This window comes from Heloderma suspectum, chromosome 2, assembly GCF_057233095.1.
Source record: "Heloderma suspectum isolate Gila_16-S chromosome 2, 16-S_ref, whole genome shotgun sequence".
NCBI lineage: Eukaryota > Metazoa > Chordata > Lepidosauria > Squamata > Helodermatidae > Heloderma > Heloderma suspectum.
In genome coordinates this window covers 39,940,341-39,954,369 of record NC_139459.1, presented here as the reverse complement: position 1 = coordinate 39,954,369, position 14,029 = coordinate 39,940,341, and the positions used below count along the sequence as shown (strand labels likewise).

The window sequence follows — 14,029 nt, the reverse complement described above, 5'->3', positions numbered from 1 at the left end:
AACAGCCAAGCCTAACATAGTCCTATGAGCAACTGCATCCCAGCCGCACTGTGCAGAAGAAGCATTTGGGGTGGTGTTGTGGACCTTCCCCCTGTCCTTATTGTGGCACAACTGTGCTTCACTACAAGATCTGGCAGGAACAAAGTGGAGTCATGAAAGTCCGCTTTACACAGCATCCTTACAGCTATCACCTTTATTCTATTGGAGTGGCTGGCACACAGTCCTGTTCTAGCCAGTGTTGCTAAAGGACATGAATAGAATCTGGTTCTTCAGTGCCTCATCTATTGAATGCTTTCTAAATAAAACATAAGGGTCTGCCTAGAATAATGGATGCTGTTTATGAGAGAAGCTGCAGAGAATTATTAAAGCAATATTTGTTGTTGTTGTTGTTGTTGTTGTTGCAGGTATCAGAAGAAACACTGTGCCCTCATAATGAAGATGATGCTGCTCTCCAGGGAATGGACCAATATCGTGTTAGGAGACTTTCCTGTCGCAATCTCCAGCTTCCTCCTTTGGCATTCAGGCAGCTGGAACAGGCAGATTGGGATAGAAAGGGAGATCCAGAGACGGTGCTGAGGCCAACCAGTCTTCCACTGAGAACTCTCCCGCTAATTGCTATCACAGCTGCAGAATCTGCCAGGTAAACATTGATTTGGAACCCTGCTCCTACTTCTGTATGACAGCTGAAGGATTGTGTCCTGGCAGCCAATGTCCTGGACATTTGCGATTAAAGTGTTTGACTCTTCATTACAGAGTAAATTAAGGCAGCTCTGATGAAAGGCATCTTAAAGATAGGTTAATAGGTTTTTCTAACAGCTGTCTTGGCAGTGATGGCAGGAAAAAGAGGCAAAAGATGTGGTGTTTTTGGTGGTTTGCTTTAAAACACAAGAGAGTTTTTCTGTACTGGGGGAGCACTGTACCCCAGTCTATTGGCCGAAAAGAAGTAAACACAACCATGTATCTGCATTGTCTCTGAGGGAGTGTGACAGAACAGAACTGTCTTCCAATTTTGTACTTAGTTAAGTGTTTGGATATTGTGGTATGTGTGTGTATGTGTGTGTTTAGTTAGATTATTGGAGTCAAGTTGTCTGCTCAGGAAGCCGAAGGTTTACACAAGACTCAAGTCAAAAGTGTGGTTAAATGATAGAAGTCGGGATGTCTGCTTGGAAAGAAGAAAAAAAAGAGTTCACAGGAGGTTCACCAGAAGATGGGAGGAAGAAATTAAGAAAAAAAAACTACGCTCCTGATTGGTTGGAGTTTGTGAGGGGAAATAACTAATTTTAAGATACAGAAGCCTAAGTCAGAAACAGAGAGAGAAGGAGAGAGAAGGAAGGAAAGAAGGCTAAAATGAATCAGAGCTACTGGAACTGGAGAACTGGTTGGGAGAGTGCTGGAGTTAGATATTGCTTGGATATGGAACTTGGATAAAATAGGGGCACAGTCTAGTTAGGTTAGCTTGATATGTTTATTTGTGGTTATTTTACTGCCCTATTGCTCATGGGTTTTTGTGTGTTGCATGTATCTAATAGTCCTATGTCTAATAGTCAGCTCCCACACTATCTAAAGTAGATAGCAGAGTCCCAGAGAGTTTTAAGGCTGGTTTAGTGGAGGCAGCAAGAGATAAAAAGATTTCCACCTGGTCACAGTGGGAAAAGCCACAGGAAAGGAGGGGCACAAAGGAGTATGCACAAAGCATACTCTTTTGCCTGTTTTCCTTTCCATTCATGGAACACTCTACTCAGGACTGGTTAGGCCTCATATTGAGTACTGTGCCCAGTTCTGGGCACCATACTTTAAGAAGGATGCAGACAAAGTGACAAACTGGAGAGCATTCAGAGGAGGGCACCAAAGATGATCAGGGGGCTGGAAAAAAGCCCTATGAGGAGAGACTGAAAGAACTGGGCATGTTTAGCCTTGAGAAGAGAAGACTGAGGGGAGATGTGATAGCGCTCTTCTAGTACTTGGAAGTTTGTCACAGAGAGGAAGGCCAGGATCTCTTCTCAATCATTAGAGTGATCACCAGATAACTCGATCACCAGAGTGCAGGACATGGAATAATAGGCTCAAGTTACAGGAAGCCAGATTCTGGCTGAACATCAGGAAAAACTTCCTGACTGTTAAAGCAATATGACAATGGAACCAGTTACCTAGGGAGGTAGTGGGCTTTCCCACACTGGAGGCATTCAAGATGAAGCTGGACAGCTATCTGTCAGGGATGCTTTGACTTGGATTCCTGCATTGAGCAGGGGTTGGACTCGATGGTCTTGTAGGCCCCTTCCAACCCTACTATTCTATGATTCTACGATTCTATAATAGGGTGTGACTGGTCCAGGACAGGGAGCCACTGGCTCCTGTGGTTTACTGCACGGACTACATGCAGTCCTTGGCTGCTCCGGTGTTGCCCCAAAAGCCACACCAGGCACCCAACCCACTTGTTCCTGCAGCTCAGCTGATCTGCCCACACCACAGAGTGACTTGGAACCAACTCAGAGTTTCAGAAAAGGCACATGGCTCCATCTTCCTGGGCCTGTACCATTTAAGAGAGCAATTAGGAGTTTGCATGTTTGAATACTCCTTCATGCAAAAAGAACAAAAAACACTAATTTAAGTGCCTTGTTAAATCATGTCAGATTGATAGATAACCTGCAACTTGATACTGTAGCTTAATCTGATTCGCTGCATTACAACTGGGCATCATGCTGCCTATGTGATTCCTGATTGTCTAGGAATATCTCAGGGAGAAAAAACCCTGGGAGCAGAAATTATAAGGGCATGAAGAGGACCATGGTAGGGTAGAGAAACATGACACCCATGCACACATCAGCATTATGCAGGAAGCCCTAGAGCATAGCTTGGAGCTAAAATACAGCATGACAAGGCAGGTCCTGATGTGGTTGGCTAGAACTAGCTGAAAGCTGCACACCCATGGTGGTCCATTTTCCCCACACCTGTTTATGGACTCAACTGTGAGCTGCTGTGGTTGCAACTAGTCTGATAAGTCTCAGGAATGTTCATCGCTATTGCAGGGACACTGGGCTATGTGGTGTCCAGGCTTCCAGATATCTCTCATGGTTGCTAGGCTCAGCAGCTTGCACCAGTGGGAGGTGGGAGGAGGGCATGCCAGCCTAGCACAGTAAACTCATCCGTCACACCTGAAGATTCCTGAAATCATGATATGGATGAGGGAGTTTGAATGTGAAAATACCCATCCAAGAGGTTTGGTTTCATGCTTTGCTTATGAGACAGCTGCATTCTGAAACCAATCAATAGAACCCTGAAATGCCAAAGGAAACATCATAGATTAGTGACAAAAGTATGATGGGTCCCTGATGAATGTAGCGGTATTTGCATTACATTTAGAAGAGGAAGATAGCTTAAAATTAAAATGTTTCTCCAAGTAACTAAAAAGGACATGTTGTTAGTGGACATTCTGATGCTCACTGCTGTTGTGCAACATGATGCACTGGGATAGCTGATAGGTGAGATGCTTTTCATAGCATGTGAATCTGTGGGAGATGTTAAAGAGAATGCCATCATCCCGCATAAGACGCTTGTGCATTCAGCCATCATGCTCATTTAATTTGGTTTGATTTTTTACTGGGAAGTATTTTATAACTAGGGGTGGGGCAGTATCCTATGTATACTACTAAGTAATGATGGCTGACTGTAAAAACAACAACACAAACAACACAAGAAATTTCTGTTGTGACTGTTTCTTTTAAAATCTGTAAACTTGATTTCTTTATTGTGGAAAGTGAATTGTCAACATCTCTCAAGTACATTGGGTTTCTTCCTTGGCCAAGCTTTGAAGAAGATGATTTTGGCCAGTGTGTATTAAATATGCAGAGAAAGCTATCTTCCATAGCCAAAATATGTCTATAATTTGAAATTCTGTGTGTGGCCCAGCATCTCAGGAGTTCTGAAAAATCCATGTACTGTATGAAAAATTGAGGGCTTTGATAAGGCTACAAAGATCTTTGTCTCTTTGATGTTGTCAAAGAAAACTTGATGGGAATATAGGTGAAAAGTTCACTTAGAAACTTGAAATACTAAGGCACTGAGCAATTCCAAGATGAATGCCATCAGGCTTGTTCACACAACTGTGTGTTTCCTCAAATGATAACTGCAAATACTGTGCAATAGTTTCGTTATGGTGTGAACTGATGATCACATCAGCAGTCACCAATGGTGTTTTCTGACTAGATGCTCACAGGACCCTGTCAATGGGAAGAAAACCTGCTGAGTAGGACTGTTTATCTCTAGCGAACTCATGGTAGTATGAAATGACGCTGCTGCGTAAAATAAGATAAACTTTAAAGGGATGGATTCATATTATCTTTTATAAACATTCTTTTGTACTTGTATGTGTTTATTACGTGGTGAGTAGGTTGTCTGGAGTCTTCCTCATGTACTGGCTGTCTTCATGGGGCAGTATCAAATACTTGCAGTCTGACACCATTAAACACATTGCACGAGCAGAAACAAACACTAGCATTGTGGGGATCTAGCATGTGCTAGTGCAACCCCAGAAACGAGGCCCAATTAGCACTTCTAGAATAAGACAAGTCAGCAGAGCCCCTTTCCATGAGCTCTCCTGACTTGTACCATTCCAGAATTGCTATTTTGTGCTAATTTCCAGTTGCACTAGCAAGCACTATCTCCCTGTTGCACTAGCGTTTGTTTTTGCTAGTGCCATGGCAGAATTGGATACTGCCCATTATTTCAATTTTAAATACACTGAACCAGAAACTGTCAGTGAAAGGAGAACCTAGTCGTAATGGACGTATCCTTGCTCGGATGGGGTGTCTGAATCCCCCCCAAATCTCACCATTAGATAATCACCTAAATGCAGTTTCAGACAACTGTTCTTCTGTACATTGTGCACACAATTGTTATGCTTCTGTTGCAGATAATGTATTATTTGTATGTGGCTATATTTCTGTTGAGGAGCTCAGGCAAGAGATTCCCTCTCCCCATTGTATCCTCACAACAGTCCTGTGAGGTAGGTTAGGCTGAGATATCATGATTGAGCCAAGGACACCTTGTGAACTGAGAAGGGATTCGAATTGGGGACTTCCTGGTAAGGATGCAGAGAAACCTGCAATGGAATCAAATGAGCTTGGATTTCTATGAATCTGACCCACAGGTTCCACAGCAGACTGGCTTTTCCTGAGTTGCATGGAGTCTGTGGATTAACTGGATTTCCAGAGCAGTTTTTTTTACTTTCTGGAATTTTACATAAATTTAATAATAGAAAAATACATAAAATAAAAAACCAGCCATAAATGCACATTTTTTCCATAGGCTAAAGCATGAAAATGAAAATGGCGGGGGGAGGGTTTGCACATTTTTGCAAGTGCAAATTTGCATGAATTTGGGAAATGAAAAAAAATCTGATTCTGGCAATGAGCAGACTATGGAACAAAAGGCACCTGACAATCCACAAAACTCAGACAGAATGGATGTTACAAAATTCCTACATCCCTACTCCCTATTCATAGCCCAGCACTCTACTGCACCATAGGTTTGCATAGATCCCAGTGCCCTTGAGACACTGCACCCAGAGTGTTTAGGGCTTTAAAAGTCAAAGGCTACTCCTTGAATTCTTCCCAGAAGCTAAACGTTATTCAACAGAGCCTCTTGGACACAGGTATGATGTACTCTCCACTGTGTACCCTGGCCAAGTCAGACAGATCTTATTTTATTTTATTCCCAGATACAGTTTCCAAGCAGTCTTCAAGGTGTAACGGCCCCAGGAGTGTAACTAAGTCACCTTTAGTTTTAGAGGGGCCTAGAGATCCATAATGCTTGGCTTAGGTTCATTATAAGTGCCCTTTCCTTGCTAGTGGGCCTCTGAGCATGTGAGATGAGTCAAAGGTCGATATTGCCACCTCAGCACATTCCATGCTAACGAGCACTGGTCTTACCAGGGCCTAGGATGTGCCTGAGAAGTTAAGCTATGTTTATGCTGAGTTACAGGTGTCTGTGCTGGGAAAGTTCTTATTGTTTTCCTTCTGAACAAGTACTGTTAGTCTATGCTGGGAAAGTTGCAGATGAACGCTAATTAACGCTTGCTGCTGTCATGCTGCCTCACTGCTGACATGTATGGTATAAAGCCCATTTTACCCCATGGTTCTGGGTTCAGAGAAGCTGTCTGATCCAACCACTGGGTACGCCTGTGTGCTGTAAGTACTCAGTAAAGTCTCCTTGTAAGCAAACCTGGATCTGGCTTATCATTATCTTGGCACCTCCAAACCTTAGCAGCCCACAGCCGGGGCAGAGAACAGGGTGCCAAGAGAACTGCTATGTTCAGCTTCAAAAGGAAGGAGGATGCGGTTGTCAGCATGCAAAACTGACTCCTGGGCTGTCCACAGTTGGAGCTGTGGGGTCCGGTTGCAACTCAATAAAGTCTCCTTGTAAGCAAACCTGTATCTGGCTTATCACTATCTTGGTATCCCCAAACCTTAGCAGCCCACAGCCGGGGCATACCCAAGCACAGACATCTGGAAGCTACCAAGCCATGTATGACAATAACAAAATCCCAGGTGTGTGTGCATGTGCATACACATTCACATGCATGAACACACATATCTCTAGACTAGGGATGGCGGAGAATTTCTCCCCGAAACTTCGGGGGGCCGAGCGCCAACGTGTTCAGCCCCCCGAACAAGTTTTGGGGAGAAATCCTCCGCACCCCCCCGCCCCCCGCACCCCCCCCCCGGGACGGGACTTACCTTTTGCGAATGTCCCTCCCGGTGGCTGGTCCGGCCGGGGGTTCGGCGGGTGTTCGAGCGAGGCGGGAGCGGCAGCCGGTCTTTTGACCGGCTGCCGCCGCCGCCATTGTAATGAAAGAAAAAAACAAACAAACGCCCCTTGATAGGCTACGTGACGATTGACGTAGCCTATCACGGCTAGATTTGCAAAGTCAGCCGTGATAGGCTACGTGAATCGTCACGTAGCCTATCACGGGTGACTTTAAAAAAAAAAAAAAAGAGTGTACGGATAATGGCGGCCCCCATAGGGAGCCACCATTCCCGTTCCTTATTTGGTGGCTGTAGTCTACGTAAATGTTTACGTAGACTACGGCGAAAATAAGGGCAACGCTATTTGCGTTGCCCTTATTTTCGCCGTAGTCTATGTAAACATTTACGTAGACTACAGCGACTAAATAAGGAACACGAATGGCGGCTCCCTATGGGGGCTGCCATTCGCGTACGCGCTTTTTTTTTTTTTTAAAGTCACCCGTGATAGGCTACGTGACAATTCACGTAGCCTATCACGGCTGACTTTGCAGATCTAGCCGTGATAGGCTACATGAATCGTCACGTAGCCTATCAGGGGGCGTTTTTTTCTTTTTTTTTTTACTTTCGCGTTCGCGGCCAGGCGAGGCGAGACGCCTCCTCCCCAGCCTGAATTTCGGCCGGGCGAGGCGGGAAGCCTCCCCCCCGGCCTGAATTTCGGCCGGGCGAGGTGGGAAGCCTTCCCCCCCCGGTCTGAACTTCGCGGAGGGAGCAGTGAAGCGCTCCCCCCCCCCCACGAACGGCCTTCGAGGACAGGTAAGTGACTTTCGTCCACCCCTACTCTAGACCCATGGCTTCTTGGAGGAAAGCAGAGATTTTTTTGAAAAAGCAATAAATGAATGAATGAATGAATGAATGAATATCCATTCTTCTTCAACCCTAGGGATGTACGAAATGACTTGCCTGTTTTGTTTCCTGACATCTGCGGTGGGGGGGAGGCACTCCGTCCCTCCCACCGAAATCCTCTCTGGCCGGCTCCGTTCCATGGCAACTCCGCGGAGCTGCCAGCTGGGGCTGCCCGCAGCGACATCCGGCCGCTGCTGGGCTGCACAGGGACGCAAATGGCGTCCGCTGTAGCCACCGCCATTTGTGTCCATTTTTTCCCCTGTGATAAGCTATATAAATATTTACGTAGCCTATCACAGCCTCCGCAGGGACGCAAATGGTGTCCCTGCATTAGCCGTGATAGGCTACATAAGTATTTACGTAAGGATTTACATAGCCTATGACGGGAAAAATCGTGAAGCGAATGGCAGCCACAGACATGGCTGCCATTCGCAAAGCAGCGTGAACGGCACCAGGTAGGTGCTCCATTTGCACACCTTTCACGGGGAGGTGGGGCGGGGGGGGGCTTTGTTCCGCCATGGATTTCAGGGGGCCGAATGCACTGGCATTCGGCCTAGGGGTGGACAAAAGTCACTTACCTGTCCTCGAAGGACGTTCGCGGTGGGGGGGAGGCGCTTCGCTGGTCCCCCCGCGAAGTTCAGGCCGGGGGGGAGGCTTCCCGCCTCGCCCCGGCCGAAATTCAGGCTGGGGGGAGGCTTCCCGCCTCGCCCCGGCTGAAATTCAGGCCGGGGAGGAGGCTTCCCACCTCGCCCGGCCGCGAACGCGAAAGTTTTTTTTTTTAAAAAAACGCCCCCTGATAGGCTACGTGACGATTCACGTAGCCTATCACAGCTAGATCTGCAAAGTCAGCCGTGATAGGCTACGTCAATCGTCACGTAGCCTATCACGGGTGACTTTAAAAAAAAAAAAGTGTACGCTAATGGCGGCCCCCATAGGGAGCCGCCATTCGCGTTCCTTATTTAATCGCTGTAGTCTACGTAAATGTTTACGTAGACTATGGTGAAAATAAGGGCAACGCAAATAGCGTTGCCCTTATTTTCGCCGTAGTCTACGTAAATCTTTACGTAGACTACAGCGACCAGATAAGGAAGGGGAATGGGAGCTCCCTATGGGGGCCGCCATTATCCGTACACACTTTTTTTTTTTTTAAAGTCACCCGTGATAGGCTACGTGACGATTCACGTAGCCTATCACGGCTGAATTTGCAAATCTAGCCGTGATAGGCTACGTGAATCGTCGCGTAGCCTATCAGGGGGCGTTTGTTTTTTTCTTTCATTGCAATGGTGGTGGCGGCAGCTGGTCGAAAGACCGGCTGCCGCTCCCACCTCGCTCGAACACCCGCCGAACCGCCGGCCGGACCAGCCACCGGGAGGGACATTCGGTGAAGGTAAGTCCCGTCCCGGGGGGGGTGCGGGGGGGTTCAGAGGATTTCTCCCCGAAACTTGTTCGGGGGGCCGAACACGTTGGTGCTCGGCCCCCCGAAGTTTTGGGGAGAAATTCTCCGCCAACCCTAATTCGGCCTCACTGAGATCCGTGGCGGAATTCTCCGCCATCCCTATTCAACCCATTCTCTTATCCACAGGCAGGTGTTATCTTGTAAATTCACTTTCATCTGGTAAAAATAATGGATGGAGTGTCACCTCGGCACAACCACCATTCTTTCATCCCCAACAAAATGTTATTTTTAAATGCAGGGCAATGACTGAAGCTGGGTTCCATCAGCTTGCCTCCAAAGCTTATTCCTTGGCATTGCAATAAGGCCAGTGTTTACTGTGATCTCTCTCTATTCAAGCACAGTGTGGTTGACTTAATCTGATGTGAAATGTCTCGATAATGAGATGTCACTTCAAACAACAGGAGAAGTTAAGAGTGTGTGGAAATAAGTGGCATGTAGGGAAAATTCTTGCATAAACTCTTGGACGTTTTGCTAGGGCATGGTGCCAATTAATAAACTAGTCTTTGTGCTCCAAGGACAATTTGGGGAACAGGATCGATCTGAAGGATCGTCTCCTGCCATATGTACCTGCCCAGTCCCTAAGATCGTCTTCAGGGGTCCTTCTTGTGGGAGCCCCTGCCAAAGAAAGTGAGGTGCGTTGCTACCAGGAAGACGGCTGTAGTGCCCCGAGTGTGGAATGAGCTCCCTAGAGAGGTTTGCCCGGCATCTATGTTGTACTCCTTCCAGCACCAGGTGAAAACCTTTTTATTTTCCCAGCATTATAGCATTATAGTCTTTTAACTTCACTGTTTTAAATCTGTTACTGTATTTTAAATCTCTGCATTGCTGCTAGGTTTTATTTTGGTTCTATTTTTATACAGTTAGCTTTAAGCTTTTATATGTTATACTGTTTTTATTCTGTATTTTGCAGTTTTAATTTTTGTGAACCGCCCCCAAAACTATTGGGAGGCATAGAAATGTAATAATACATTTTGAAAACTATTAATTAATTAAACAACAACAACAATGATTATTTCTGACCATTTGTGCCTAATGCGAAGAGAAAACTCACTGCAAAAGACCCTGATACTGGGAAAGATTGAAGGCAAAAGGAGAAGGGGACGGCAGAGAATGAGATGGCTAGATAGCATCACCGATGCAATGAATATGGACTTCAGCTCTGCTCTGCAGGGATTCTGCGGAGCCGCCGGCCGGCTCCACCAGCAGCCGGACATCCGGCCACTGGCTAGCAGGGATGCAACATGGCGGCTGCTGTAGCCGCCGCCATTTGCGTCCCTGTATTCAGCCGTGATAGGCTACGTAAAGACTTACGTAGCCTATCACATCTGGGTTAAAAAAACCCAAAACAAACGTGTACGCAAATGGCGGCGGCTACGGCCGCTGCCATTTGCTTTCCTTATTTTTGGCCATCTTAGTCTACATAAATATTTACATAGACTAAGACGGCGAAAATAAGGGGGAACGCAAATAGTGTAGTGGGCGCTATTTGCGTTTACCTTTATTTTCACCGTCTTAGTCTACGTAAATATTTACATAGACTAAGACGGCCAAAAATAAGGAACGCAAATGGCGGTGGCCATAGCCGCCACCATTTGCGTACATGTGGTTTTTTTTAAAAACCCAGACATGATAGGCTACGTAAGTCTTTACATAGCCTATCACGTCTATGGGGATTAAAAAAAAAAACAGACTGCAAATGGCGGCGGCGGCAGTCGTTCGGAAGACCAGCTGCCTCCGCCGAAGCCACCGCCGGAGCCGCTGCCGTCCAGAACATCCGCCCCAGGTAAGTCTCATCCCGGGGGGGATCTGCGGGGGGTGGGGGGATGGCAGGCCGTTCCGCCACGGATTTCGGGGGGCTGAATGCACTGGCATTCAGCCTCACTGAGATCCGTGGTGGAATTCTCTGACATCCCTAACTTGAGCACACTCCGGGAGACAGCGGAGGACAGGAAGGCCTGGCGTGCTATGGTCCATGGGGTCACGAAGAGTCGGACATGACGTAACGACTGAACAACAACAAAGGGATTGGCAAATGAGTGATGTTCAAGATCAGTAGGATTCTCTCAATGTTGTTTCACCACTTGTCTTGTGTCGGATTCCTATTTGGGTTTCGAATCGCTGTGCATGAATGGGAAACTTGCACAAATTGCAGCGATCAATAGGGAGATTTGTACAGATTTCCCCAAATTTGTGTAAATTTCCTAATTTGCCCAACTTTCCCCCATAGACTAAAACAGGGCTTTCAGTGTGCAGGGGGAAATTTGTGCCAAATTGAATTGGGAAAGTTGTGCAAACTGAATGTGAGCACGTGTCCGGCAATTTGCAAATTTTTGGTGGACACACACTTGCATTTGGGGCTTTGAACAGAGCATGCTCGCATGTTTTGTGAGCAAATACAAAATTCTTCTCATACATCCCTACAGCTAACCACATTTCAAAATACCCAGCAATACCAACAATCCAAATACTAAAACAGTACAATAAAACAGATGGACAGTATAACATAGCATCTTATATGCTAATTGAGAAGTCATTATTGTAGTGTGGATCCTTATGGAGCCAAAACGGTTCCATCCACATGCAAAAGGAAAGTGTTACCAGGCTCGGGGAAACCCCGAAGTTTGCAGAATAAAAGTATCTTCAGGAAAGAACAACATTAACTAAGGGGTGGGGGAACCACAAAACAGGAGGACTAAGCTTGCTTAGTGGTCATGGAATGCTGAATGACTGTTGAGGGGAACAAAAAATCAGGGTGAGCAGGCATGGAATGTAATATGGAAAAGGGCATGGCTGGCAGGCACCCTAGTGTTGCAGGAGCAGTATGCTGCAACATTTTGTAGCACTTTAAAGACATTGTCCTAAAACACATACCAATGAAGATGACTTCATAGATCAGCAGTAGAGCACGTGATGTACATTCATGTTCAGTTCTTTGTATCTTCAGCTGAAATAAAAGAAAAGAAAAGAGAGAGGAAGGAAGGAAGGAAGGACCAGGAAGCAGGTGAAGGGAAAGACCTCTGGCTGAGATCCTGAAATGCTGCTGCCCATTGGAGTAGGCAGTACTGGGCTAGATGACCATGCTAGCTGGGCATGATGCGGTTGTAGTCCAACACTTCTGGAGGGCTCCAGGTTGAGGATCTAACTTGCTGGCAGTTGCAATTTGGACCTGCTGTTAGAGCTGTCTTCATAGACAGTCCCATGTAAAGTATGTATGAATAGAGCACAAATGATATGAGTATTCATCAATGAAAATAATTATGTCACATGTATATGAACATGTGTATAGTGTGCATTAAACTTTTGTAGCTCACTTTAAGCCTGCAAAGGGTTAAATCTTTGTATTTCTGGCTATTAAAATAAAAAATAAAAATCTGAATCTTACACCTTCTTTCCGAAGTACATCTGAAGTGCCTTTTCCAAATCACTAGAGGCTTGATTCGGTCAACAAGATTCTACCCTGTAATTTCTTCTGCCCAGGTGGATCAAGTTGTATTTGACCTGCGTTAATTACTTGCTCTCGACAGTTTTGCCTTACAAAGATCTGCCATATCAGTCCATCCTCAAAGGAAATGATAAGGAAAGGGTGCTTTCTCTGACCCGTGGCTGGTCTTCTGTGAGAGGTTGTGCACAAAAAACCCTGCTGATAACAATCTTAACTTCAAATGTGATCACTTTATTCCTTTCCTTAGAGTGATGTGGGGGCTTTGGATTGCTAGGCGTTCAAGTAGGTCTGGGATGAGAGTGAGAAACAGTGTAATGGCTGCGGATGTTACAAAGGTAGTTATGGCTCGCTGAGGTATGGATGGGTGAGAATTTCATTTCAGTTTGGGTTTGCTATGAATTTACCAAAATTGTGAAGTTCTCTGTAGTCACACAGTTCTCCACAAAAAGAACTTATTTTTTTAAAAAATCTAATGTGGGAGAAACTCAGACTGACAGATTCATCTAGGGATGTACGACAGTCACTTACCTGTTCCCGAAAACTGATTCGAGGTGGGGGGGAGGCGCCTCGTCCCTCCCCCTGAAATTCTGGCCAGGCGGGAGGCGCCCCATCCCTCCCACCGTGAATCCTGGCCGGCCGGGAATGCAAATGGCGGCGGCCATAGCCGCCGCCGTTTGCGTCCCTGCAGTCAGCCATGATAGGCTACGTAAATGTTTACGTAGCCTATCATGGCTGAGTTAAAACAAAAAACCGCACGTACGCAAATTTGTTCCTTATTTCTACGCTGTTTGTGTTCCCGTTATTTTCGCCGTAGTCTACATAAATGTTTACGTAGACTATACATGCCAAAATAAGGAACGCAAATGGCGGCACCCATGGGTGCCGCCTTTGCGTACGCGCGTTTGTTTGTTTTTTTAACTCAGCTGTGATAGGCTACGTAAACATTTACATAGCCTATCACGGTATTTTTTTAAAACCTAGCCGTGATAGGCTACGTAAATCTTTACGTAGCCTATCACTTTTTTTTTTTTACTGGAAATGGCGGCGATGGCAGCTGGTCGGAAGACCGGCCACCGCCAAACCGCCGCCAAACCGCCGCCACCGCCAGGGAGATTCGCCCGAGGTAAGTCCCGTCCTGGGGGGGGGGGGCAGACCGTTTTGCCACCGATTTCGCTCCCGAGATTCGTGGAGAAATTCTCTGACATCCCTAGATTCATTTGTCCAGGGCATTGAGTGCTTAGCTTTTAAAGGTCTGGGTTTAAATCCCTGTATATTCAATCATGTAGGGATGGATGCACTCACCTGTGCCCATCGAGCACCAGCACTTGCCAAGTTGCTGCCGCCGCCTGCCCCCGCTTGCTGGGCCATGCAAGCCCCAGAGGCCATGGTGAGTGGTCCGGGAGTGCCCACAGACGCCCGCTCCTCCTTGTGAGCCACCCTTTTTACACAAGATGGGGGCTCCATAATTTCCATGTATTGAATGTT

General features: G+C 46.4%; 1 protein-coding gene across 1 annotated transcript in view; it reads left to right on the top strand.

Annotated features, from left to right (window-relative positions):
- PDE4D (phosphodiesterase 4D) overlaps nt 1-14,029 on the top strand; it is a 1,044,072-nt gene that overhangs the window by 293,056 nt on the left and 736,987 nt on the right. The window contains exon 5 of the mRNA XM_084833299.1: nt 405-640. Coding sequence (XP_084689425.1) covers nt 405-640 — 236 coding nt within the window. The remainder of the gene's footprint in view (nt 1-404; nt 641-14,029) is intronic.